Here is a 27,123-nt window from a genome sequence, read left to right as displayed (position 1 = left end):
TGACCTGATTGTCCAGAAACCTCAAAGAGCTGTTCTTACATGCATCTTCTGGATGTCATTATATAGTTTATGCTTTAATTAACGATTAACTTTGGCATTACTTCTTACGCTCTTTCAGATAGACATGCGATCCACCGCTGCGTGTGGAAGTCGATTCCTCTAACCTTGTGCGAAGGTCAATTTTCCCCAAAAAGTATAGGAATAATACCAGTAAAAACAACAACTACGGGAAAACGCACCCCCACATTCAAAACCGGCGAGCACCTGGAAACGCATACATATAAAGTAAGTATTCTCTCTTTAGGAAATCACACTCTTTTTAGAGGTGGGTAAAAACATCGATTACATTAAAGTTTATTTTTTTGTTCACTATTTTAAAAATGTATATTATAATAGTTTCAGGAACTCTTGTAACATATACAAATTTTAAACATTTTTCTATTGTTGTACCATAACTAAAATAAGCAAGTGGGGTACGATCGACCACAAAAAACTTATTTAATTTATATTTTAGAAAATAGATAGTCACAACCAACGGCAAAAGGTTTGAAGCACTCCATTAGTTTCACTCCACAAAAAATTATCATATGTGCATACTTTTTTTTAAACTGTTATTTAGTTTATTTTATTTAAGTTAATTTGATTTAAGTTACTAGTTTTATAGCACAGTAATGCAAGAGTAAATTTACTTTTATCGCACTAGTCACAATGGAGTAGAGTCTACAACATACAGGTGTATCAACATAAGACTAATACTTAATTATTAGACAAGTCCTTAAATTAAAAACTTGTGCTTAAACTTTTTTGTAAACCCTATCTAATCGATATTATTCCCAGCTCTAGCTCTCTCAGCCGCTCCTCAAGTTCCACACAATGGCGCACATTCTGGCGCTGCGTTGGGCTCTCCCCAAAATTTTGTCGGGCAGCGAAAAGTCGGCGAGCGCTTTCAGAAGCAAATCAGCAGCCAGCCAGCTCTCATCTGGATTTAAATTTCTGCAGTTCTTCAGTAATAGTACTTGGTATGTATAATTGTGAAATGAATGTGTGTGCGTGGGTCCAGCTTAATAAAATATTTAATTATTTTATCTGCCAAGTTCACGTAGATAAGCCCCATCGAATGCCTTAGAAATCAAACACATTTTCGACAGCGATTTCTGCGCGATTATCTAACAAATTCTTCTGTGCAAATTTTCAAGTGGGGTATTTTCGTATATTTCCAATCGATTTAATTGCACAAATCAAATACTGTCAATTGACAGCAAATTGTCATATCGCAGTAAATAAATACTTTCGTTTTTTGCAACACTTCCACGTACTCCGGCTTTACTGAGTGCCTCACTATGGGTCTGACCTTTAAAAGTAGCTTAGAGGTCATTCGGTTGTTCGCCGAGAGAAATGTGAAAAAAAATCCCACTGAGTCGGGAATACGGGAAATGCCGCCCGTGTCATTGACTCTAAATAATTTTAGAAATATTTTACTGAAATCTGAAGACAAATTAAATATAGAAAATAGTGGGGGACTTTTCGAGAATATTCCATGGAGAAAGTTACACCACTCATCGCTCGAATAGCAAGCGATTTATTGCTGTTTTTTTTTTTGCAAAAGTTTGTAAAGATATAGGTAGTTTAAGTTAACACATTTTTAAAACAATTTATCTACAAACATATACAAAAATCTGGAGACTTTAAGATGCATTTCAAGATATTAAAAAAACAACAACATATTTATGTAATAAATATATTTATTTTAATATGTTATAAATAAACAAATATGACATGCCAAGAAATTTAATTTTTTATTACCATTCCTTTTAGATATTGAAAAAATTAGGAACAATGAAATGTTTTAATGTTTTAGAATACATTTTTCACAATATCAATACTTTAAAGAGTATACAATAAAATTGTTAAAAGCCCAGATAAAGGAAATAAATAAATGAAAAAAATTATTTTTCTGAGATATATTTTCCAAAGCCGCCATTTAATATAGAATCATTGTAATAACAATTATTTTAGTAAGGTTTCAACATATTTCTAAATCTTTCAGCATGAAATATATATCGCCGTGTCGCGCGTGAACCTTTTAGAAATTTTTTAACCAAGTAGTCTTTTAACTGTTATTTAAAGAATAACTTAGCAATCTGTGTATTAATTAGTTAATAAAAAATAACATGTCTGGGATTTCGGGAATTTTCTGGAGCACATCGACAATTAATATTGAAGGCTCTTATCAGCGGTTGTTATTTTTCTAAACACTATGCTTTGATTAAAGCACTTGATAAACTTAATACTAATTCGCTTTCCTTGTGGACTTTGATTTTTGCAGTGCCAGCGACGAGATGACCATTAAAGCTATCAAGGCCCGTCAGATCTACGACTCCCGTGGCAACCCCACCGTGGAGGTCGACCTTACCACCGAGCTGGGACTCTTCCGTGCCGCCGTGCCATCCGGCGCTTCCACCGGCGTCCACGAGGCCCTGGAGCTGCGCGACAACGACAAGGCCAACTACCATGGCAAGTCGGTGCTGAAGGCTGTCGGTCATGTCAACGACACCCTGGGACCCGAGCTGATCAAGGCCAATCTGGATGTGGTCGATCAGGCCGCCATTGACAACTTCATGATCAAGTTGGACGGCACTGAGAACAAGAGCAAGTTCGGTGCCAACGCCATCCTGGGTGTTTCTCTGGCCGTTGCCAAGGCCGGAGCCGCCCAGAAGGCCGTGCCCCTGTACAAACACATTGCCGATCTGGCTGGCAACAAGGAGATCATCCTCCCAGTGCCCGCTTTCAATGTCATCAACGGTGGCAGCCACGCTGGCAACAAGCTGGCCATGCAAGAGTTCATGATCCTGCCCACCGGTGCCACCACCTTCACCGAGGCCATGAAGATGGGTTCTGAGGTGTACCACCACCTGAAGAACGTCATCAAGGCCAAGTTCGGTCTGGATGCCACCGCCGTGGGTGATGAGGGTGGCTTCGCCCCCAACATTCAGTCCAACAAGGAGGCCCTGAACCTGATCAGCGATGCCATCGCCAAGGCCGGCTACACCGGCAAGATCGAGATCGGCATGGATGTGGCTGCCTCCGAGTTCTACAAGGATGGCCAGTACGATCTGGACTTCAAGAACGAGAAGAGCGACAAGTCGCAGTGGCTGCCGGCCGATAAGTTGGCCAACCTGTACCAGGAGTTCATCAAGGACTTCCCCATCGTCTCCATCGAGGATCCCTTCGACCAGGACCACTGGGAGGCCTGGACCAACCTGACCGGTTCCACCCAGATCCAGATCGTGGGCGATGATCTGACTGTGACCAACCCCAAGCGTATTGCCACCGCTGTGGAGAAGAAGGCCTGCAACTGCCTGCTGCTGAAGGTTAACCAGATCGGTACCGTCACCGAGTCCATTGCCGCCCATCTGCTGGCCAAGAAGAACGGATGGGGCACCATGGTCTCTCACCGTTCCGGCGAGACCGAGGACTCGTTCATCGGTGATTTGGTCGTCGGCCTGTCCACCGGACAGATCAAGACCGGTGCTCCCTGCCGCTCGGAGCGTCTGGCCAAGTACAACCAGATCCTGCGCATCGAGGAGGAGATCGGCGCTGGCGTCAAGTTCGCCGGCAAGTCCTTCAGGAAGCCCCAGTAAACGTGGGCCACTTCAAAATTCCAACCACACCAGCCCCCATCGCATGAGATCTGGATCTTGAGGAGAGGGACGCAGCTGGACGAATAAGATCCAAGGACGTTTGTGTCTGGCGCACAAATGAATCAGAATTAAATTACCAAAACCGTTTGCTGTCTCTATGCTTCGTTATTAGACATTATTATTAATGTTAAACCTTGATCTAATCATTATTTATAAAAAGAAAACTTCAAAAAACACTATGTACGAAATTTTTGGTCAGTTGTCAGGAGAGCTTGTCATATCTTCAATGTAGTCGCTGTAATTGTATTGAAATTATATACTACACTCACCCATCAAAACACAGATACAGACAGTTATTCACTTCAGAAATGGTTACAAAATTGTTGTTGAGACATAGAATTTAAGCAGAAAGCAGTTAAAAGTCATACTCATCGAATACACGGTGTTCAGTAGTCGAGATCCCACAGGAAGAACAGTACACCAAATATAACACACATTGGAAATGCGTACAAATATTCAATTTGTTAGTTGATGTGAAATAAAAAATAATAAAATCCATCTCGAGTTGTTTTTTATTTATTTTGAAAATTGTGGAGTTGCCAGATGGATCGTTGAATATATAAAATGTAAAATAGAATAGATCTACAATCTACATTTCGTATTTTGGTTATTATTCTAGTTATTATTTCCCAATTTACGGAAATAGAAGTCTAGCGACGAGATCCATTTCCGGAAACCATGTGTCCATTTTTGTAAAGGGTGCGCGAAATCATTCGAAATAAGAGGATAAACTGCAGAAAACAAGCTTGTCGAGTCCCGAGTGAATGAAGAATTTATTGAGAACGATTAGAATTACGGGAGGAGATTGATGAGGATCTACTGAAGGAGTAGGTTTAGGGATTGCATAATCCACCGATAGAACCCTTTTCACACTTATACAAGAATTATTGCTAGACGGTCAAACAAATCAGCAGTTTATCGTGATGAATGTCTTGTCAGTAACGGATCCATCCGATTCCAATGATAATTGTAAAGTTTTCAGAAATACGGTTTACACACTCGGAATCAGTATGCCCTTTACATTAAATTTTTCATATTATTGTTTATATTCATTATTTTAGCTTTTGCGTTTACACCTTTGCGCCTGAAATTTAAATTTCAGTACTGATTGTTGTAAGGAACTTCAAGTTATTCTCTTGGCAGTGTTGTGAAACACCAGCACGTTTCAAAAGTCCGATAACCGATATATACATAATATCGATAATCGATACCGTAGGTATATCGGAGGGTGTCTTCGCTAGCTTAGCCGTGTCACCCTCCGCAGTTTTAATAGGACCGTTTGTGAAATTATGTCGGTATATTTTAGTATATACCAAACACAAACAACGAGTCAGCCGAAATATTCCGGTGGGTGACGTGGCTATGCTAGCGAGGACACCCTCATTTCAACATTAGTGATGTGGAAGCAGCGATAGTGGACAATCGCTGTTTTCGATATTATAAAAACATCGACCTATCGGTGTTTCCATCGAAGATTCGCGACCACTAATGAATTCACAGCGGATGGAAATAAATTTACTGCAATTTAAATCTCAAACGTTAAGGATCGGCGACGGACTAAATCGAAGTAGTGCTTGATTGACGGACAATAGTTAAGCGCATAGTACCCATTATTAAAGATAACGCTTATCGGTGAACTCAACGACAGTTGCATAACTCATTGCCAAAAAAAAAGAGGGGAAAAATCACAACACATAAGCAAAGTTCTCTCCGGGAATCCAAGAAAGTTCAAAGGACAAAAGAAAGTGGGCAGTAGAGTGTCGTTAGTGGGTTAAGAGCCCCTCCTCCTGGGGCCGCCAAATCCCCCCTCCCCCGACCAAAACGTGCCTTCAAAAATAAATATTGTGTTTGCTTTACAACAAAAAAAAAAGAAAATCAAGTGCGCGTTAATTGCTCTCAAGTTATTCGATAAACCCCCTTATATAAAGAAGGGAACTCGGGATTGCGAAAAGAGCTAATATGGCCCAAAACACAGCAGACACTTTCATCCATTTAATTGCCGGCGGGTAAGTGAAACCTATTAATTCTAGATTTTTTCATATTGCGTCTTATCGCAGGTCAGGCCATTATAAAAAAAAAACCGGTTTGCTTGGGGTTTAATAGTAAAAATTCGAGGCGAAAACGTCGCAATTGCATTTAGATTTAGTTCACAAATGTGAATTGAACATTTTTGGCGCCATTGCCAAAAAAAACTTACAAAAAAAGAAAGGCCGAAAAGAGCAGTACAAAAAAAACAACCTGATCTTCAGGAAACATGCTCTGTTCACGTGTTTTTTTTTACATTTATTGTAAGGGGACGACATCTGGCGAAATCACAACGGCGATAAGCGAAATAAAGAAACTAAATATAAATTTACCTTGCAACAAACAAACATAAATAAACAAAGCGAATCTTTCTTTATTTCTCCATTTTCTCTGTTCATTTTCCCAGGCAATGTCCAATTCTTCAATGCCCCCGACAAGCTTCAATTATTTTGTTGTTGTTTCTTTTATAACTTGTATTTCTTTTATGGGGGCTATTTTTAGACTCGTCGCATCTGATTTTATTTTTGTTTTTCCTGCACCCTACACACACACTTGCCGGCATATTAGTTAGGTCGAAGAACCTGTTTTCGGAACAGAGCAGCGGGCAGAAAGATAAATAATCGTACAAAGTCGAGCCCCTGGTCATTCGGGAAATGTAAATTCAGTTGGGGTTACGATTAAAACATGGGGCCAGTTATTTATGGTTCACAATCCCAACATGGGGGTGTGTTTTTACTCGCGCTTTATGCTTCATTAAAGTTAGAATACTAAATATAAAATTGTTATAACATTTCAGTTAGGGGATCTTGGGCTTAATAAGCATCGCCTCATGTAAAAATATAAAATCTTGCTATCTACATAGAACTTTCTTGGTTCAAGGTCCCTTATTTTCCAATATTTCAAATGAAAAAGTAGAAATGAATTTAGTTGGATTAAAAAATGTTAAATTCCCAATATATAAACCTAAACATGCACTTTAAACACGTAACACCAATTTATAAAAATAAAACACCATGACATACAACAAATCTGTATAATTTGATTAAATTAGCCGTGACTGAGGCCTTTCCAATGACATCTAAAAAGATTTGGACCCCAATATTTCCACAGTATGACTACGTTATTACCCCCAAAACTTCCTGCAATCAAGTCACTGGGCAATTTGCCGGCCGGCAGCTCAGTTCCACTTATCATCAGTAAAAAAAGAAACGACAACAATGCAGTTTCAATGTGCACAAATTGTCGTAAGACTTCTGCCACCCAAGTTTATCCGTATCTATGTGAGTTGTTTACATATATGCGTAATATGTACTTTAACTGGGGGCAAAAATAGAAGGCAAGAAATGCACGTTGCAACTTGTGCTGTGGCTTAATACCCCAGTTGTTCTAGCCGCCTTCTACTTGTCGTCGGTTCCCGAGTATCTCGTGTTGGTACACGTTGGAAAAAAGTACAAATAAAAACAACCTTGCCTTCCGCACATTGCTATCGCTATAAATAAGCCGCAAAGCAAACAATTAAACGACATCCATCTAATCAAGCATCAGAAGCCTCCAAAGGGGGGACTTACATAATCGGAAAATACAGGGATTGTAAAATGGGGGAGATATAAGTTGCCTTTAGAAATTGTTCCCTATAACTTGTGTTATTTAAAAACTTTTTAATAAAAAAGAGTGTATAATTCTAAAAATAAACTGTTCAATTTGTCGGCCCATTTTCATAAGAGCTTCGAAAATAAATCTTTTCGTTCTTTTCTTTTATTTTTAACCATAAAAATATACTTTTTTTTAAATTTTTTTAATTTTATTTTATATTTTAATATAAATTTTAATATATTCGAACTAAAATAAGGGTATTATTTCTAAATATGGGTCCAAACTATAATATACAAAATAAACTTTTCCTGTCAACCGGCAATTAGTAGCAATTGCGAAATTGGTTCAGACAGCTGAGATCTATTCCCTATAACTTTTCGATTTGGCACACCATATTGCACATTTCTCTACCCACCTCATATACTATAGATTGTGCATTGTGTTTTGCCTACAATTTGTGCTGTTATTTGTCTAGAAACAAATCTAAATTGAGCTTGGCAAGCGATTTCGAATTTGTTTTGGTTTTTCAACGCGACAGGCCAGGCAAATAAACTTTTTCTGGCACACTGACTCAGTTGAAGGCGAGTGCGGATTGCAACAAACAACAGTGACCAAGGTGCTAAATGGGTGTTTCAGGGGTATTACAATGTCCCGCAACCTGCAAGTTGCAATTCCTGTTCTGAATATATTTTTGGCATAGTATCGTGTCTTAAAAAGTTACGTGCTTTTATGAATCGAACTTTTCCATCAGCTGGGATTTGTTTATATATTTTTGGTGGTTGTTTTCTTGGTTGACCGAAATATCCAAAATGTTTTCTCCGCTCTTGACTTTTTCGTCGTGTCTGTCTGCACGTACGCATATTTTGAAAATTATACACACATGATTGTTGGTTGTACCACTAAAAAGGTTGTAATAAAACGAAAGTTTCCCGTTAAAAAAAGAAAAACTTATTGGTCAAAATAAAAGCAAAACAAAAAAAATCCAATTTTCACATAAATTTATTTTTATGTTATACTTTTGTTTTTAATATTATTAAAAGATATTTCTGAATCACTTGCCTAAGCTAAAATTGTGTCAAGGGCGCCCGTTGTATTATAGCCTTGATCTAGACATAAATTAGTATTATTGAGAATACACCCACAAATAAACAAATATACACAAAACCTAGAGAAATGACAAAGAAAAACAGGAAAAATATAGAAGGTCACGTGCCGAGTATTATTCTAAAATAATATGCATTTCACCCAACTACTTCTTAGTTCTCAATCAATTTACTACGTTATCTTAACAGTTTAAGCTCTACATAAATCAAACTATCAGCTAAAAATAGTCTCCCTCTTTAACCTTCGGTTCCTTTGACCCATAAACAATACCATTAAAAACTTTCCATAGATTTCGTAATCTGAAAAAGAAGCAGGAGCCAAAAAAAAACGTGAAAATAAGAACGGCATTGATAAGATGAGAAGTTAGGTCTGCAAAACGCAAAAGCTATTGAAATATGCGTGCTATATTTTTTTTTGATAAGCTAAGTCTTCCCGAAAAGGTGTCGTTATCAGCAATATATATGAACCAAGGTGTAAGGGGGGGTTTTCTACAAGCAGCTGGACAAAAGTCACCCCAGCAGAGGCTGACGCATTACCAATTATCACACCAAACACATGTGGACCACATGTATTCCTTTTTTCATACCTCATAGACGATGTCTGCGGGGTCCCAAATTTCCGCTCTTATCTCTACAACGCTTGTGTTTATTGTTTGGAAACAAATGTACTCCGAAGCAATGTCAAAGAACAGATAAATCGCACATTAACCGGTTGCAAATTGCACGATTTTCGCACATGCGAAAAGGCCATCGATCGGGTGTGTTTATATAGGTATGAGAATCCTCAGAATCCGTCAGAATGTACTTGGATGCACATGTAGACCATACTAATTGGGAATTTCACGCTTTTCACATTTTACACATGAGGAACAGATATTTCTGGATTTTTAAAAGGCATTTATTTAAAATGTTAACAGAATATTTATTCAGATCAAACTGATACTGCGATCTACTTATTTATCATTCTTGTTAAAATTGGCTCAGAAGCATGACTTGCATTTTGGGCTAAGACTTATTACTAATTTCAAAGTATTTGGCTTTGTACAATCTTAAGTGCATACCTACTATATTACGAAGCTTGATATAAAAGATCTAACAATTTTATGGGTTATATTTATTGTTTGTAGAGTGATTTTGTATAAAGCTGGAACCACTTATACTCTCATAAATCTGTTTTGTAAGCTCCCACAAGTTTATCTAGTCCTTACATTGTGCTATCAATTAATTTGTAACTCTCATTTATCACACTTTAGTCTTCAATTCATCACCTCTAACAAGTTTGTCCAACTATTAATCACCTCATTTCCCAAGTCACTCACTTGTTCCACTGAAATTCGACGTATCCTTGTATTGTTTGTCCAACTGTCTGTCTTAATTACTTTCTGTTCGTCTGGAATGGGGCACAATTTTCGCGTGTTGTGCCAGGCAGATGCTAATTGAAATTCAATAGTCGAGCTTTCCGTTAATGCATTGATTAAATGTGATTAACTTTTATTGATCAGACAAAGGGAGATGGGTAATTGTAGAAGAAAGTATCTAGATTAAATTACACAAAAGGCAGCATATGGTGGCGTGTTTTCCAAGCTTTGGACATAATTGGCCACCGGTTCCAGAGCAATTATGTCATAGTCATTGTGCATACCAGATTCGAAGCGGATCGGGCAACCATAGAAGTACTATATGTTTTAATGGATGTGGCTCACTGATAGACAGTTCCAGCAGGACTGATAACGGGAGGCTGCTTTTGTCCGGTCATTGCAATTCATCCGCTGGCAGGCATCAAAGGTTATCGAAAGTAGAGCCGGGTCAATCGCCAACCAGTTGCGACCGGTTCGCCACAGCCTGGAATCACGGCAATCGCCTACTGATTTGCGAAATCAAACTAGGGAAAAGCAATTCCCATTCCCTAACCAGACAGTTGATTACAATTTGTTTTTCTTTTTTTATTTTCTCTGTGGGATTAAGGGGAGACATTCGTGTCTGTCCCCAAAGTATCTGCTCATCGATCAAACTTTTTCCCGACTTTTCTCTGCCATTTAATTTCCTCTCCTCAGTTCTCTTTGTTGCATAACCTCTTCTCCCCTTTCGCAAGTTTATTGCCACCGGTTATAACAAATTAATTTCACGGTTCACGGTTGCCAACTGCCAATTTACAAGTTTGCGATCACGAGTTATGCTTCTGCCAATAAATTTACTCCTAGATAACAAAGTTCCCCTGTGCCGTGTGTTCATATTGATAGAGAGGGTAATCAGTGTTGGCTTTTGGGAAAGGTCGTGTATAATTAATTTTTTAGGGCACTCTTTCGGCAAGGTTTTTTCTAGAGTATAGGTAAACTTAAAGTCAAGGTTAAGGTGGCTGAGTTGTGGATTTTATTGGCATAACAAAATCTATTTGTTCAAGAACTTAATAGAAATTAATCTTAAATTCTCTTAGCTTCTCAGGACTGACAGCTGCAAATTATTTTTTCACACATCTTCTCATTTTGCATCTACTTTAGGCTATTTCACAATTCAGTAAACAATCATCTGACCTTGCTTTACATGCACTTGGAATTTGTAATGAATTGAAATAGAAAATTTTGTATAATTTGCTTGGATTACTAGACATTGGTCTCACTCCCCTGCTCATTTCTTAGATTTTCTTGATTTCCCCAACCGCAACCCTTTCATTGCATTAAGCAAAATGCTATTCATTTCCGATGCAGCCAATCAAAAATGCCCACCACTTAAAATCGAAACTGAAATGGAATGGGACAAGCTACTCAAGTAGTTGGCTATACTAGATGCACAGAATGGAAACACTTTTGTAGCCAAGGAATTGCGCAAATCCAAGAAATACGAGTTTGAGAAATAGATATTTTTCTGCTTGCTCAGTTGCCAAATGGAATTTATTTTTATGTTATTCATAGTTGAGCATTTGCCATTGAAAATCGGGAAATATATGAGCAGTCGTAAATATTTTTAAAGGTCTTTTAATTTTATTTTAATTGTTTTGAACTTAACAATTTGAACAAAACTTTTAAGTTTACATCTTAGGAACTAAAATGTATATTTCTTCTTTTGAAAATAAATCGTGATTTATATTCTTATTAATATTTCACTTTCTGAAGTCTTTTTTAATGTGAAAATTCGGAACATTAAAGTTAGTAGAGGTTATAAAATCAACTATATAGCTTATAGCTGGGAATCGATTTTTTTTGTGCAACATTGTACAAGGATTATAAGTATTTCTTAGAATATTTTGCGTCACCAATTAGTTGCTACCCCCATTTTTAGAAGACAGATTACTTATTGTTGTGTTTTTATTTTATTTCCGTCTCTTTAGATCCGCTGGCACGGTTGGCGCCGTGGTCACATGTCCCCTGGAAGTGGTGAAGACCCGTCTGCAGAGCTCCACGGCTTTTATGACGCCCTCGCGTCTGGCGGAGAATGCCGGAGGACCGGCGAATGGTGGCCAATCGGAGCTTTTGCGGCCGGAACAACGACGTAAGCTAAGCACAACGATATTACGTAACAGATCACAGCCACAGGTGATTGGGGGTGTGCGTAGGGTAGTACCAAATTCTTTTTACCTATTCTCTCATACCCATCTAAACCCATTTGCCACTGCATCCTTACTAGCTAACCTAAGCCCTGACACAAAAAAAGAGCAGCCTTTAACATCTTCGATACCTTCATCTCCATAGCCTCGCATTTAGTTTCTATAACTCTCTAATCAGAAATGTTTTTTTATGCCCTTGCAGATCATGGCCATTTCACATTGCGGCATCTCATCCACAACCCCCAAAACCATGAGCATCATGCAGTGCCTGCGGTAAGTAGATATGGTTTTTTTATAATAAAAATCAAGTTCTTATGATGGTGTTTTTATAGACATATTGTTCAAAACGAGGGTGCCCGCGCTCTGTTCAAAGGTCTGGGTCCGAATCTCGTAGGTGTGGCCCCCTCCCGTGCCATATACTTCTGCACCTATTCACAAACCAAAAACTCGCTCAACAGTTTGGGGTAAGTGCCGTATTACCAAGATTTTGTTCATAAAAACTAGTATGTTGATTGTTTTTCTAAATATTTATGGAAATATCAATAAATAATACTAAGTACTGGATTTTATTTGGTTTATAATAACCCACCGTAAAATGTTAGATATTTCTGGGACACCCCAATAAAGCAATTAATTCCTTGATTTAATCCCCAGCTTTGTTGAACCTGACTCGCCATTGGTGCACATAATGAGTGCAGCGAGTGCTGGTTTCGTCTCCTCCACGGCCACGAATCCCATTTGGTTTGTGAAGACACGGATGCAGCTGGACTACAACTCCAAGGTGCAGATGACCGTAAGACAGTGCATCGAGAGAGTCTACACGCAGGGAGGCGTTGCTGCCTTCTACAAGGGCATCACCGCCAGCTATTTTGGAATCTGCGAGACCATGGTCCACTTTGTCATCTACGAGTTTATCAAGTCCAAGTTGGTAAGTTTGGGGAATCTTATTTAAATTATATTTTTGTTTCTCTTCTAATTTTGGATATATTTTAATTATAGCTGGAGCAGCGAAATCAGCGGCACACGGACACAAAGGGATCCCGAGACTTCCTGGAGTTCATGATGGCTGGGGCTGTTTCCAAAACGATTGCCTCCTGCATCGCCTATCCTCATGAAGTGGCTCGAACTCGTCTGCGGGAGGAGGGCAACAAGTATAACTCCTTCTGGCAGACTTTACACACGGTTTGGAAGGAGGAGGGCCGAGCAGGACTCTACAGGTGGGATTATAGTGATTAATTTGGGGAACTTTTCTATTTAATCAGTCATCGAAACAAACAATTTAAGCAATGGGGTTCCCTTACTTAGGCTATTAAAACAATATGAGGTATGTGAACGGGAATCCCATTTAAGTGCACTTTTAAATTGACCTATAAAATTACATGTGTTTATTTTGTATGGTCTGGGAAACCACAGCTGAATGAAAGGGAATCCCAATGATGTGTATACTTTAATATTCGTCAAAACATATTTATGAAATATATATACACTTTATAAAAATATTCTATCCCATCCTAAATAAGAAACAAACATTTAACACGGATGCCAAGTTTTTTGCTTGCGCTAATGAATTATTATAATGCGCCACCCACGAAATCGTAGAGTCTATTTAAATTCTTTTGCGTCGCACATTATTTGTTTGTTTACTTTAATTTGATTATCACTAGCGAGCGCGCTCACCCGCGGTGTTTTATATGAGTGCTCATGCATTTGTAGTGATATTATTTTACTAATTCCGCCATCTGTTTTTATTGTCCACTTTATAGAGGCTTGGCCACGCAGCTGGTGCGACAGATTCCCAACACGGCGATCATGATGGCCACCTACGAGGCAGTCGTCTATGTCCTCACCCGGCGCTTCAACAACAAATCGAACGAATTCTACGACTTTTAGACAGCATTATTCGGTCGGAGAATCACTTTTAAAGGACTAGTTAACAATCGAGGAGGAAGAACCCAATCTGTGCATATGTAGACGCGACTGCTGCAACCTAATTGTAATTGTAACCCATTTTTTTAGACGATCCAAACCAACGAGCGCAAATTCTTAGTTAACTAGCTTCTAAGTCAGATATGAAAACGAACTCGATAGACTTAAGACGTTAGACGTTGAACGTTGTCCAATAATACAAACAGAAAACACGCACCAGGATCGAAATGCACCATCCAAAAAAAAATAACACTTTATGCCATAAAAGGATCTGAGTTTGGAAAATGCGAAAAGAAAACGTTATCAAAATTTGAAAAGGCTGCTATTTAGTTAAAGATACAATATATATTGAGTGTATAAATGTGGTTGATATTTTGATATAGTGTAAATAGGATTCGATTCACTCAGAGTGTATTGTAAATAGATAAAGAGTGGGTCGACTGGCGTTGCAATATGGCTCCCCTAGTTTTGTTAGTTGTAAGCACAAAAAATGTTGAATGGGCCGCAGTTGCCAGTAGAAGCCGCTATATACATAAATATAAAACCGACCGATCCGATACGTAACTGTAACCGTAATTTGTAAAAGTTTCCGTTAAGTTTCCTCAAATGCGATATACATTTTAGTTACAATTACTCTATCATTACAACTATGTTTATTAATATTATTATTATTGCTGTTTATTTAGTCCATTAGTTAGCTATTTAGTGAGCTCCACAGAGAGCCGTAGTGCCCCCCAAAAATCGTATTTCATTGATAACGAGCAAAGAACGAAGAAAACTACTGTGAATAATTGATTGCAATCTGATTTGATGGTGAAATCAATAAATACAACACTTTTGTTTAAAAATAATCCAGTCGTTTATTGTTAAATGCCTGTTGTCGGTCGATCGGCTCTGACGACCGATTGGCTCTTCAATGCCATTATCTTATCAAAGTCTGCAGACCCTCGAACATAGTTCAACTTAGAAAAGCAGACCGCCGCCAGTAAAAACTCAGATGAGATAAGGTAATTTCGCCAAGATAATACCTTTCTGCATAACTTAAAAAAAGAGATTTATTGGTTTATGGTTGGTCTACGCTTGTAAAATGTATACCTTATGTGAAAGTCTTTAAGATTAAGATTTATTTTTATTTTTCAAATTTTGTTTCCAATAGTTTATTTAATATGCCTTAATAAAATGACTGTTACTTCTCAGAATTAACATTGGGATTTAAAATACTTTATGCTCTTCCTCACGCCATAGATTATATTTTTGCTTTATTTTTGGTGCTTTAACTTTAGTGAAGAAATTTCAGATTGACAACCGATCAATAAATTTTAAAAAATAAGTTGTGTTAATAACTTTATATTTTAATGTAACTTATCATTTTTATTTATTTAAAATAAGTTTTTCAAATTAACGGTGTTTAAATGGTATTTCTTGAAAAGAAAATGGTATTTACTTTTAGGTGGGATGGTATTTTGTTACTCTGCGGTCACGCTGCTTGTAACGTAACGCAACCACAACGTAATGCATACGTTTCGAGCAACAAGTTGATTTTATTTTCATAAACAAAGTTTGTTTAACGCGAAAAATCCTAGTTAAAGTGATGTTTCAGGGTGCATCTTGTGTCCCCCGTTGATTCCGAGACAGTGAACAGCTGCAGTGCAGCGAAATTGACCCGGATCTTGGGAAATCAGTGCAATTGGAGCAGCTTGAAAGGCACACGCCAACAAATTGAGATCGAGAATTGAGTTGACACCCATTCGCCATGCAAATCGATGCAATTGAGGCCTGAACAATGCTGCTCAGTGAGACCCACTTCTGGACGACGCTGCGGGAGGAGGTGCGGATCAAGAGCCATGATCTGGGGGCCTTTCGATACCTCCGCCAGCGGGACAAGGATCAGGAGCAGCAGGACCTCACTTGCCTGGCCAAGCGGGATTACACGGAACGGCGCAATGGATTGTCCGTCCTCAAGAACTCGGGTCGCAAGTCCACGGGTCGCTTGAAGGACAACCTCAAGAAGCTGGAGGATCTGCTGCGTCAGCACAGGATCATCCACTCCGAGTGGCAGGATGCAGCGCAGGTACTCCTCCTGTTTGCCCACGGCTTGATTGCCCACATCTGCGTGGACATCTACACGGGCGACATCCTGCGAATGGTCTTCGAAAAGTATTTAGTGGGAAAACTCGCCTCCGAGGTCATTACTGATGGTAAGTATCTGCACCCTGGAATTCCCGTGTATTTCACACCATTTCATGTCTACCCTACCTCATAAAATAAAAGTCATCCATCAATCATCATAGGCATAACCTTTCTGCTTGTAAAACCCAGCTGGAAGCGACTTTTCTTTGAAAAGATTATTCAAAAATCGTTTGATTTCAATATGTACCCTCCCGCATTGCAAAAACCCAGCTAACACGCAATATTTAATGTCTATTCTACGTATAATTGGAGGTTCTTCTCTTAACCGTCTTTGAAACTCATTTGTCTCTGTAAATCACTCAAAAACATGGTTATATTTTCATTATTTATTAGTCTTTGAAATATGACTGAATTTAGTTTATTTCAAGACTCAACCTTCTTTAAAAAAGTAATTTTTCTATAGCGGTTCTACAAATTTAATAGAAACCTTTCAAGTGCTCCCCCACTATTCCCTTTGCATGGAAGATTATGGACCTAAAATCATACCAAACCAACCCAACATAGATCCTAGGGTACACGCAGTTCCATAGAGTGGACTCCGGATCTTGGCCTTGCACTTCAGACCGCTGCTTGTGCAGTTATGGAGAAATTTGCATTGGCAACAAGTGCGACTTGATTTGCACTTTCCCACACCAACACAGCCGCACGCACACATGCTGGGGCATGCAATTATTGTAATTTTTAATTAATCTGCTTGCTTGTTTTGTTGCCTGTAAATATGCGAACCCCGAACCCCGATCCCCCATACCGATCCCAATCCCCACACCCTACGGCTTTCCATGTTTTGTTCGAGGCACTCATTCAGCTTTGTCGCTTGTGTCTTCTTTTCGTTGTTGTGCTCGTGTTGTCTCTGTTGGCTCGTCAGCTTTTTTCACCCGTTCCCACATCGTCTTGGCCTACAATACCAACCAGCTGACGGTGGTGCATCTTCAGAGGCCCAATGCGCGGTCACAGGGGCCGGAGAAGATCGCAAACATGGATCCGCGGATCTTCCACGTGATCATACCGGGCGCCACAGAGCGCAAACTATCCCGCCACCTCACAGTCAATGGAAGCTTCGATCTGTTCGTGGTCTGGACGCAGTCCTCCCAGAACGAGGTGTATCCTTGGAGGCCAACGATAAGGGATCAAGATCGTGCCAACATACATGTGTTCAAGATTAAGGGGTATGTTCTGTAAAGCCCATTTTATTATCCAATCTAATGTCTTCTCTTTAGTTTGCAGCTGGAATCGATTGCCTATTGCTGGTCGGAGAACGATCCCCTGTGCGTGGACTTCCTGCGGAGCAGCGAGAGCCAGATCATCACCCTGGAGCAGAAGGTTTCCCGCAAGGGTGACATAAGCGCCGAAATCTGCTCCTACGAACTGGCTGCCGGCAAAATGCAGCGGACCGCCATTACCTCCATTCCAATGGGCGCCCAAATCTGCTCGTTTGCTTTCAGTCCCGACCAGGAAAAGCTCTTCCTGGGCAGCATCGATCGGAATATTTGCCTGCACGACCTCGTCCAACAGTCCACGAAGTATGCCAACCAAATTGAGATTGTGCCCAATCAGTGCGCCTGGCACTGCGACTCCGCCATGCTGTGTGTGGCCAACGAGCGATCGGTGTTGCAGTGCTTCGATCTGGCCTTGGCCACCATTGGCCATCAACTTGTCAGCGAGACTGTGACTCCGTCGAGCCTACTGGACCTATCCCATTACTTTGTGGCCCAGCCAACGCTACTGAGCGTTGCCTTCAGTCGGAAGCCAGATTTGGCCACTTTTAAGCACACCTACGCCCAGACGGATTGTCTATTGTTGCTAATCTACGAACAGGGACCTTTGGCCTGCATGCGCATTTTTGGCGGCACCGGAATGCGTGGGGATATCCACAACTCCGGACTCACCGCAGACGTCATTGCGGACAAGTATCTGCGACTACAGCAGCCGGATAGAGCAGTAAATGTCCTGGCCGCCCTCAACTGGGAGACCTACGGAGCCATGTGTCTAATCACGCTGCACAAGATTGCCAACTATGTGTTCTTTGGCGGGGACCAGCGACGACCTCGCATTGAGTTGATGGCCAGAGCCCTCAAGACTTTCGCCCACACGCTTTCTGAGGAAACGAAGGATGAGTTTAGCGATCAGGTGTACGATCTGAAGCGACGCTTTTGCTTCTTCCTGCTGCGGTGAGTTTAGCTTAAACCCACATGCAACTTTAGTTACTAAAGAATTTATTTTCATACAGTAAAAATCTTTTCGCCGAGGCCTTTGAAATTGCTCATGATGTGGCCGATTACGACATCTTCATGGATCTGTACAATCTTACCAAGTGCATATCTAGCCTGAGCGAATTCGCCCAGGTGGCCTTCAGTCAGGCAGCTGCCATAATTCATGAAGAAGATCGTGCCAACGGCAATCTCAGTCTGACCTGTGACCTGCGCTCAGAGTCGGCTTGTTCGCTGTCCACCTGCTCGGATTTATTGCGTGGTCAGGGCGTGGCGACAGGTCAAGCAACAGGATTAGGCCCGGGACAGCCTCAACAGGTCCTGAAGAACTATGTGCCACCGCTGCCCTCGTTCAAGTCGAAGGTTTTTAACGCAGAGATGATCAAAATCAACATACCCAAACCGGAACTGAGGCCGCCCTTGCCAAAAGTTTCGATAGCACCACCAAGTACTTCACTGGCGAGCCTCTCCTTGAAGAGCAACAGTCTGCAGCAGGCGCCGGTGAAGAGTCTAAACTCCAACGGTTTGTAAAGGATAATGATTGCCATAGACCATTCATTAATCATTTATGTATTTTTATGATTAGGTAATGTGTGGTCCCAAGACGTGCCAGATCAGACGGTGGGTCTGCCCATGGCCACCAGTCCGCTTCCCCGACTTGCGCCTTCAAACATTCCAGAGCAAAGTGCTCAACTTGGTCAATTTAACACGATGCCAGCATCTCCTCCCCCGACTGCAGCCTATCAGCCCAAGTTCTATCAGCATCCGCTTGTCTCTGGCAATATACCCGCCATGCTGCCCTCTGTAACTAGCGAGGATTACCAGACGCGCCTGCTGCTCAAAAAGCCCACTGCATCCATATTGTCCAATCCGGCGAATCCAGCTCCCACGAATGGAGAGGCAGCCACGCCAACTGTCAAGTCACAAACGGCCGAGAAGAACAAAGTCAAATTCTCCGATACAATACAAGTGGCCGTGGTGCCGGTAAGACAACTAACAAGTGAATGTCTTGTACATTGTTATAAACGTACTACCTCTTAGGAGATTCCCCGCAAAGAGAAACCCATGCCGCCCAAGAGAAATGGTTACTCCAGGCCAGCAGCACGCCATCTGACCAATCCCAAGAAGGAGCTGGCCGACAGTCTACCGCTTTGTCATCCCAACGATGAGTATCTTAAGGATTTCAATCCCATCACCACAAGTAGGTTTATAGTCTCGTTATAGAAATCTTTAGTAGTAACCCTATACTTTCCTCCTCTCAGATGTAACCAAACCGCCAATTCGACGTCGCGAGGAGGAACCCAAGCAGAGCAGCAGCAAGAGCGGCAACTCCTCATCCTCCTCGTCCATCAAAGTGGTCCACTTCGGCGTGGTCTAATACTTCATAGTGCAATTCCTAAGTTTACACCATTTTGGTTAAGATCGCGTCTTCCAATCGTTTACAACTATTGCCGTCCCAGTTAGTGCAAAGCTTTAAATAGGAAAGTTTTTATTCATAGGTTCTCTCTACACTTTACACACAGGTTACTCATTAAAGCTTAGCATTAAATGTTTGCCAAATCGGATGCACCGCCTACTTCTTCTTGGTGTTGGTGGGTCCGCCCATGCGCTCCAGTTCGTCCTTGAGGTCGAGCAGCTCCTTGTCGGGCACATAGCGTCGCTCCTCGCAGTCGTCGGTGTGCTCCTGGACCTTGAGGCTAACTCCTTCCGGCAAAGCTGCCTGGGCGAGGCGCAGGAACTGCGGATAAACAGGAGCATCCACACTGTTCAGCTGCAGATTACGCTCGTAGGTGGTAAGTTTGTACTCGGACTCGATGACCGTGGAGTTGGGACGCAATCGCTGCACCTGCGTCTGTTGCGGAGGAAGGGCGTAGCAGTCGGACACGTCCAGATCCAGGTACTCGGCCACTCCGTGGAGGAACCGCTGATAGCTCTCCAACTGTGGATAGTCATAGCCCTTGATCTGGACATTGAGGCTATCGTACTGCGGGAACTTCGGCCTCAGGGACTGCAAGAGAGGAAATAAATTATTAAAGGATTTGTGGATTATATTTGCGTCATCTTTAACCAAAAAACAAAGGATTCCATTTCAAGTACCCCCAAGATCATCGAAAATATTCTCTTATCAGGGGGTCTATAATATGAATGAACGCAGGAGAACATATTACGCCGTTTGAAAATTAATATATCAATATATGGTTCTATTTATACGACAATCTCTAAAAATTGGACAAAGAAAAATACGTGAAATAAATTAGTAGGAAAGATATGATCAAATATCTAGACAATTATAAATCATAAAGTAATTTGTATAGGGTTCTTTAACTGATACATCTAAGAGATGTAACCTTCTAGAAATTATATTTTATGACTAATTGGTCGAGTTCTCTGTCAGATTTTTATTACGCCGCAATAACAAACATAAAATATACTATTGAAGAACCCACCTCCAGATAATCCGGTTCATAAACACTTCCACTGGTGCTCCTCACAGCAGTTGTGGTTGCCTTGGGCACTTGCAGCGCCAACCGCACACTTGGTAGTATCTTAAATCAGAAAATATATTGTTTTTACTAGGGAATTTAAAAGAATTTCTGGTTTATTTACCCTGCGTAACATTTCGGCGTTTCCAATTGTCAAAGTCAGGTTATATCACCAGCTGATTGCATGCGGGCACACTAAATCGCGGTCTCTGGTGTATTTCGCCATTCACACTAAGGTCATACTGCGGCTCAGAGGAAATAAAAATACTACACTATATTTGTATTTACTGAGGCCCATTGTACGCACATAAAACACGTCAAACTCTTGCAAAATGCAGGGAACGGCAGCGGTTTTGGTAGTTGCGTTGGCGCTCCTTTGTGGCCCGTCGCAAACGGCCGGAAAATCGGATCCAGGCATTGTGGACGTCCTGGTGACGACGGTAAATATATGTGTACCCACCTCAACCCCAAACAAATATATGGGACTATACCCATTCCCGGCTACGTAATCACATCCTTATCCTGTTTCTGATCCTTCTAGGACCTGCCCAGCATCCGGGAGCAGCGACCACTTTTGGCCAACACGAACATCTACGCGCAAAGTGAGTACATGCGGCAGAAAACGCGTGACGAATGCGTCCGATTAACCCCTTTCCTTCCACACCCGCTTTTTTTAAATGCCATACCCAGTCAAGGGCTGCAATGTGGAAACGAACCTCACCATCACCTTCCGGCTGACGGAGCATCCCTGCATCTACGATGATCGTCTGGTGGGTACTCCTCTTCCAGATGGAACTACATACCTCTAATCCCTATCATCTCCCAATGCAGCTGCAAGCCATCGCCCAGGATAGCAACCTGCAGACCAACAAGAGCATCAATAACGTTCTCTTCGAGATCACCAAAATATATCCCTGCACTGGACTTATTGTGCTGGCAACAAACAAGGACAAGCCGGCCGAAGGAGCAGCACCAGCATCACCGGAACCCAAACATCCCATGATGGAACACAAGCATCCGCTTTCGGTAAAAATGCCACATAAATCAGTCAAAAGTCGGGGACAGAAATTGCCAGGGGACAATCCCAAAACCTTTGTGGTTTCGGCCTTATCAGTATCAGCTTATCGTGTTTCCTAAAATAGGGTACTTCATAGAGAAGTAAAGCATACTGTTTATAGAACCCACTTAAAATATTTCCGGTTTCTACTTTAGCCCCCTTTTATTCAAAAGATTGCCATTAAGATAGGGTAAGGAGAAAGAGTGATTCATAATTCGAGTACTGAGCTGTTCATTTTCAATAGCATATGAGCAGTATCAATTAGTCGACTAACACTGTTTTACATTCGCAAACAAGGAATCCCGAAATAGTGATAAAACACTTGCCACGCACTAATTATGCGATTCTCGTTTTCTTTCAGCCCACAACGAACCCGATTGCGAGCGTTAAGGAGGATGGCATCTACGAGATTGAAGTGCTCATCACAGTGGCCAATAACGCGCAGTTCAGTGCCGTGGTCCACATAGAGTTCCTGGGACCGCACGGTTATATCTCGGCCATAGACTGGCCATTCCTGCCGGTAAGTAATGAGTAATCTTAATTGACTTTGTTTATTTCTGATACGCATGTTTATTTTCCCCCAGTTCTATCTGATCATGTGTATTGTTTACGTGATATTTGGAATCATTTGGCTGTTTGTTTCCTTTTCTCAATGGCGGGATTTGTTGAGAATTCAGTTCTGGATTGGTGGCGTCATACTGCTGGGTATGCTGGAGAAGGCCTTCTTCTACGCCGAATACCAAACGCTGACGAATAAGGGCGTTGCAGTCCAGCACGCCGAGCTGGTCGCCGAGTTTGTGTCATGTGCGAAGCGAACTCTCGCCAGGATGCTGGTCATCATCATGAGCCTGGGCTTTGGAATTGTCAAGTAAGAGGAAACAACAGATTTTCTGAGGAACAGCTTTGCCATAAAGTTACTACATGAACGTAGGAGTTTAATTAATGAATTCCAAAACAGTTGCTGATTGTAAGCGGTAGACTGGGGCATAACAAAACACCAAATCGTCCTTTATAGAACTTTTAAGCCATGCTATAAATTTGATAATGTATATTTTATCTTTTTCAGACCCCGTTTGGGACCCATGTTGCACCGCGTTGTGGGCGTGGGTACTCTGTACTTTGTGCTGGCCTGCGTGGAGAGCTATTTGCGAATCACCAATGTGAAGACCGATCGCAGCGAGCTGCTGGTGGCGAGCATACCCCTGGCTGTTCTGGATACTGGAATTTGTTGGTGGATCTTCACCTCGCTCGTGCAGACCACCCGCACACTCAGACTAAGGAGGTGACTCAAGCGAAAGTTGAATTCTTAACACATGCCCCTAAACAAATATACTTATTTTTAGGAATATGGTAAAGCTTTCGCTGTACAGGCACTTCACCAACACGCTGATCTTCGCTGTTATCGCTTCCGTCATCTTCATGCTGTTTGCCCTGCGTTTGCGTAGGATCGAGAACTGTACGCCTGTGAGTTTATTAGCATGAGTTGAGTTGCGGACAGATCTTTACTTTTCACGCTTGATTTAGGGTTGGCGTGACATTTGGATTGATACTGGCTTTTGGCACATTCTGTTTTCGGTGCTGCTGCTGGTGATTATGATACTATGGCGACCCACGAATAACAACCAGCGATATGCGTTCACCCCGCTGCTGGATAACCCAGAAGATGAAGACGATGAGGGTAAGATGGACCTTGAATATCTCCTCTAACCAGGAACTAATTGGTATTCTTTTAACAGAAGAGGAGGATCAGTTTGTGGCTGATGCCTACGGCGTGAAAATGCGCGGTCAGAATGGAACGCCGAAAACGTCAACGACTTCACGGAATGCCACGACCACCGAGGAGGACGACCTGCGATGGGTGGAGGAGAACATACCATCCTCGATGGCAGATTCAGCTTTGCCCATACTGGACTCGGATGAGGAAATCATCAACACCAAGTTCGAGGTGTCGAAAATGCAATAAGCTGTGACTTTCGCTGGACCGAAGAGACTTTACGCATCTATTGCACATTTACACATTCGTGTCACCCGCCAGCAGCAATTTCCCCAACATGCTATGTATTTTTTTTATTTCTATCCGCCATTGAGGAAGGAAGCCTTTACTGCTGGACAACATTGCCGTGCTGCACTGACACTGATCTTCCAATTTCGAGACACTTGGTCCGGCCACGTCTTCTGATCCCGTGTAAAATATTGTATGTAATCGTAGTTCCTTCTACGCGCACGTCCTCCCCCTAAATAAATCTAACTTATTCATAATACCTAGACTAAGTTGTAGATATCTATGCGCGACGAACCGTGAACATTATTTATAAACTTCGATTTCAATTCTAATGTTGACCCCTAAGTACGCTCGCCAATGTGTATGAGCGAGCCAATTGTTGTCGCCTCATTGTAAATAGCTGGTAACACAAATACGAAACGATCTATATAAATGTAACGAGTATTCTGTAATAACTACGATAAAATGCGACTGTGCAATGTCGTTGAAAAACTTTAACTTAAACCTGCTGATAAATGAGAACATTTAAAAGTAACTGTCGTCTAAGTATGTAAGCACACAAACACTTGCGTCACACACCTCAACGTATTTAATTACATATTTTTAATCAAGCGGTTGAAGATTTTCATAAATAAATGCAATCGTATCTTAAAGGTAGCCATGAACCAAAAGGCTCCAACTTCTTTTTTTTCTTGATGACTTTTGAAAGCTTGTCGCACAAAGAATCCGAGTAAACCCCATAGCTCTATAGCTCAACAGACGTTAAGCTTATTTTACCTGTCGAACCCGATAACACACTTGTCATGATAAAATATAACAACAGAAACAAATGGTTGTTTAAACTTCGATACTCTGGTATGCAGTTTGTGTGTTTGATAAATATATCTTATCTCTTGCCATGACCGCCTTGCACTTTATAGAAACATTAAAGGTGCATCCCCCAATTAAGTAGCGAGCAGTTATAATTCAATATTTATTAGTTTTCTCTTTGTATAAAATTTCTCTTTGCCTTCCAAAATTTTTGTTAAAAAAATATTAAGTAAAGAAGAAAAGGTATGTGCATTTCCTTGGATAATACAATCACAAAGCGATTTAGTTAATATTTTTGCTTCGAGCTCCTTATTGTTAGAGTACACACAAACACAAAGTCACAATTAATAAACACAATATTTATTCGCGGAAGGATTAAGAACGAAACGCAAATGCCTCGACTTCGGTGCAAATATGCATTATTACAAATAAGATACAAATACTTATGGATACTGTCTTGAGGGCGGCGAAGTTGGCATTTTCGGCTGAACTGTGGGTGAAGCGCGACTCTAAATTGCAACAATGTGGGAGGACAGTTGAAAACGGGCGGGCAAATTTACATTAATATGTTTCTCGTGGTGTAACAATTTTCTCATGTAACAAATTTACTGCCTAGAAATGCGTATTTAATATTTTTAGTCTGCTTTTAGTCCAGGCTACGCGAAGTCCTACAAACTGTTTGAAAAAGAGTGAAAATAGGGAATTGGATGGATGTAGCCTAAATATTATAGAAATGATTTATGTTGGCTTTCATTAAGATAATATTTTAGGGCTGCAGTGCCTTACAATTCGCATATTATTTGACCCTTTTTGGGGGAACAGTCTGGTTTAAGGACCCCTCGTAGACCGGATTGTTCTATGTGGAAATTCAGCCTTCAGCCGCTCGGTGCTCAGTTCGATTCGGGCTTGACATTGCGTCGCAGGATGGCCGCAGCGAGGTCCTGTTTCATGGCCGCCTGCTGGCGCTGATCGGCCAGCGATTGCGTGCTCCTTAGTCCATTCACAATGTCCTTGGTCTTGCCAAAGTAGATCTCGTTCAGTGTGTTCCTGATCTTGTTCTCCATCTCCTCGACCATTTTGCCAATGTTGGCGATGTGCGGTGAGGACTCACTGACATTAGCATCCTGCTCCTGTTGGCGGGTAAGGGATCCACCCAGATTCATTGTTCCCGAACCCTGTTTGTTGGTCTGCAGCCACAGCATTGCCGTGGAGGTGAGCTTGTAGTGGGCGGTCCTTCCGGTGGTCTTCTCCTGCACCTCAACCACATGAATGGAGTCCCAGCAGCCGCGAATCATCTTGCTGCCATCTCCCGCCTTTTTGATCAGTATAACGGCGGCAAAACCATGATCCAGATCCCATAGATACACGGAGGAGACTCCTCCTTCGTAGTACATCTCCCTGTACTGATCGAAGGCATAGTTGGCTTCGATTTCCAGTTTTCGCAGTCGTTCCGAGGGCATTTGGCCATCCTCCAATGGGGGATAGTAGGAGTTCGACCAGGGGGATCTATAGGAATCACCATCCCGATTATAGTCGCACAACAGGTAATCCTTGCCGTGTTCCTTATCCTTGGCTATTTTCAAAGGTTGATCCACTGAGGAGAGCAAATCCTCACAAAGATCGGGTGCCAGATCTATCAGATCAATGAGGTTCTTCTCAATTTGCTGGGGAGGAAGCCTCCGCATCAGATCCAAAGCACAATCCATTTGCATTTCCGACTGGAAGAAAGACATACATTTATTTGAAATTGAGTCACTGCAACGATAAGAGGAGCCCCCCAAAATCCCTCGGTTTTAGACTGCCACCCGGCAAAAACGGGACTACCATATATGGGCATTATTGAAGGCCCCAGGCCGCCGCCCCTATGGAAGGTTTACTCAGTGGATTTAAGACTTGGCTACCTTTTTCTCACAGAATGGGCGGCACCACTTTAAAATCACCGTTTGTTGGCCTGTTTTTTTGTTTTTTTTTTTTGTGTTACCATCAGCTATAGTATTACTCACCATTTTGGAACTTTTTGTTTTCCTTTAGTTTTCGATGGGATCTAGGCTTCTTTTGTTATAGGCTTCCGTTGGTCGGGACAAGCGAATCTTAAACTCTAACTAGGATTTTGGGGGTTTTATTGCAAGTAATTGCACTAAATTGACTCTTTTTCTTTTCTTTATTATTAGGTTTCAGCGTTGCCAGATGGTGACCACTTTCCCCCTACTGTGCAGTGTTGCAAAGTGTTAGCCTTGGTGGTATTTGAATACTGAAAAATGTGGTATTCAAAACTAGTATTTAAATACTGCAAAATCCCGGCGATAACGGATAACTAAAATACCGATAGCATAATCATCGAATTCAAAATATTGAAACCTTATTTTGAAAATTGAAGAAAAACCAGAGAATCGAAACCTTAAATGTATTAATTAAAATAACGGCAAAATCTTTAAGCTTATGTTTCCCAAGCTAATAAAACATTTTAAAATATAACAATAGTTGG

General features: G+C 41.3%; 6 protein-coding genes across 9 annotated transcripts; 4 read left to right on the top strand and 2 right to left on the bottom strand.

The window, feature by feature from the left end:
- Nucleotides 1–859: 859 nt before the first annotated feature.
- On the top strand, nucleotides 860–4,199 carry Eno (alpha-enolase). Its single transcript, XM_017081623.4, has 2 exons — nucleotides 860–1,019; nucleotides 2,327–4,199. The coding sequence occupies exons 1-2, from the start codon at nucleotides 874–876 to the stop codon at nucleotides 3,639–3,641; spliced, it is 1,461 nt and encodes a 486-aa protein (XP_016937112.3). The 5' UTR covers nucleotides 860–873; the 3' UTR covers nucleotides 3,642–4,199.
- A 978-nt stretch (nucleotides 4,200–5,177) lies between these two features.
- Rim2 (replication in mitochondria 2) lies at nucleotides 5,178–14,740 on the top strand. 3 transcript variants are annotated; one of them, XM_017090046.4, is made up of 7 exons: nucleotides 5,178–5,707; nucleotides 11,748–11,952; nucleotides 12,166–12,236; nucleotides 12,296–12,427; nucleotides 12,618–12,891; nucleotides 12,963–13,180; nucleotides 13,727–14,740. In XM_017090046.4, exons 1-7 carry the CDS (start codon nucleotides 5,661–5,663, stop codon nucleotides 13,851–13,853), a joined length of 1,074 nt encoding a protein of 357 aa, XP_016945535.1. In that variant the 5' UTR covers nucleotides 5,178–5,660; the 3' UTR covers nucleotides 13,854–14,740. The 3 variants fall into 3 exon arrangements, with proteins under 3 accessions (XP_016945535.1, XP_016945534.1, XP_016945536.1); XM_017090045.4 differs by having other exon boundaries at nucleotides 11,748–11,973; XM_017090047.4 differs by having other exon boundaries at nucleotides 5,179–5,707; nucleotides 11,748–11,908.
- Nucleotides 14,741–15,383: 643 nt separating this feature from the next.
- On the top strand, nucleotides 15,384–19,851 carry frtz (WD repeat-containing and planar cell polarity effector protein fritz). Of its 2 annotated transcripts, none has more exons than XM_017088324.4 (7): nucleotides 15,384–16,087; nucleotides 16,945–17,245; nucleotides 17,297–18,247; nucleotides 18,307–18,809; nucleotides 18,873–19,270; nucleotides 19,328–19,487; nucleotides 19,549–19,851. In XM_017088324.4, exons 1-7 carry the CDS (start codon nucleotides 15,673–15,675, stop codon nucleotides 19,662–19,664), a joined length of 2,844 nt encoding a protein of 947 aa, XP_016943813.2. In that variant the 5' UTR covers nucleotides 15,384–15,672; the 3' UTR covers nucleotides 19,665–19,851. The 2 variants fall into 2 exon arrangements, with proteins under 2 accessions (XP_016943813.2, XP_036668654.2); XM_036812759.3 differs by having other exon boundaries at nucleotides 15,957–16,087; nucleotides 16,992–17,245.
- Nucleotides 19,759–21,033, bottom strand: mRpL48 (mitochondrial ribosomal protein L48). The gene is made up of 3 exons (XM_017088343.3): nucleotides 20,894–21,033; nucleotides 20,734–20,832; nucleotides 19,759–20,294 (listed from the first exon to the last, which is right to left on the bottom strand). The coding sequence occupies exons 1-3, from the start codon at nucleotides 20,903–20,905 to the stop codon at nucleotides 19,860–19,862; spliced, it is 546 nt and encodes a 181-aa protein (XP_016943832.2). The 5' UTR covers nucleotides 20,906–21,033; the 3' UTR covers nucleotides 19,759–19,859.
- Nucleotides 21,016–24,499, top strand: LOC108020212 (transmembrane protein 87A). The gene is made up of 10 exons (XM_017088335.4): nucleotides 21,016–21,209; nucleotides 21,311–21,371; nucleotides 21,460–21,539; nucleotides 21,601–21,795; nucleotides 22,188–22,346; nucleotides 22,411–22,694; nucleotides 22,893–23,108; nucleotides 23,170–23,290; nucleotides 23,351–23,504; nucleotides 23,563–24,499. Exons 1-10 carry the CDS (start codon nucleotides 21,102–21,104, stop codon nucleotides 23,787–23,789), a joined length of 1,605 nt encoding a protein of 534 aa, XP_016943824.2. The 5' UTR covers nucleotides 21,016–21,101; the 3' UTR covers nucleotides 23,790–24,499.
- A 288-nt stretch (nucleotides 24,500–24,787) lies between these two features.
- cpb (F-actin-capping protein subunit beta) lies at nucleotides 24,788–26,858 on the bottom strand. The gene is made up of 2 exons (XM_017067545.4): nucleotides 26,642–26,858; nucleotides 24,788–26,356 (listed from the first exon to the last, which is right to left on the bottom strand). Exons 1-2 carry the CDS (start codon nucleotides 26,642–26,644, stop codon nucleotides 25,529–25,531), a joined length of 831 nt encoding a protein of 276 aa, XP_016923034.1. The 5' UTR covers nucleotides 26,645–26,858; the 3' UTR covers nucleotides 24,788–25,528.
- Between the last annotated feature and the right edge of the window lie 265 nt (nucleotides 26,859–27,123).

Source organism: Drosophila suzukii, chromosome 2L (assembly GCF_043229965.1).
Source record: "Drosophila suzukii chromosome 2L, CBGP_Dsuzu_IsoJpt1.0, whole genome shotgun sequence".
NCBI classification, from domain to species: domain Eukaryota; kingdom Metazoa; phylum Arthropoda; class Insecta; order Diptera; family Drosophilidae; genus Drosophila; species Drosophila suzukii.
The sequence above is the reverse complement of the archived record's forward strand: the minus strand, read 5'-3'. Positions and strand labels throughout refer to the sequence as shown.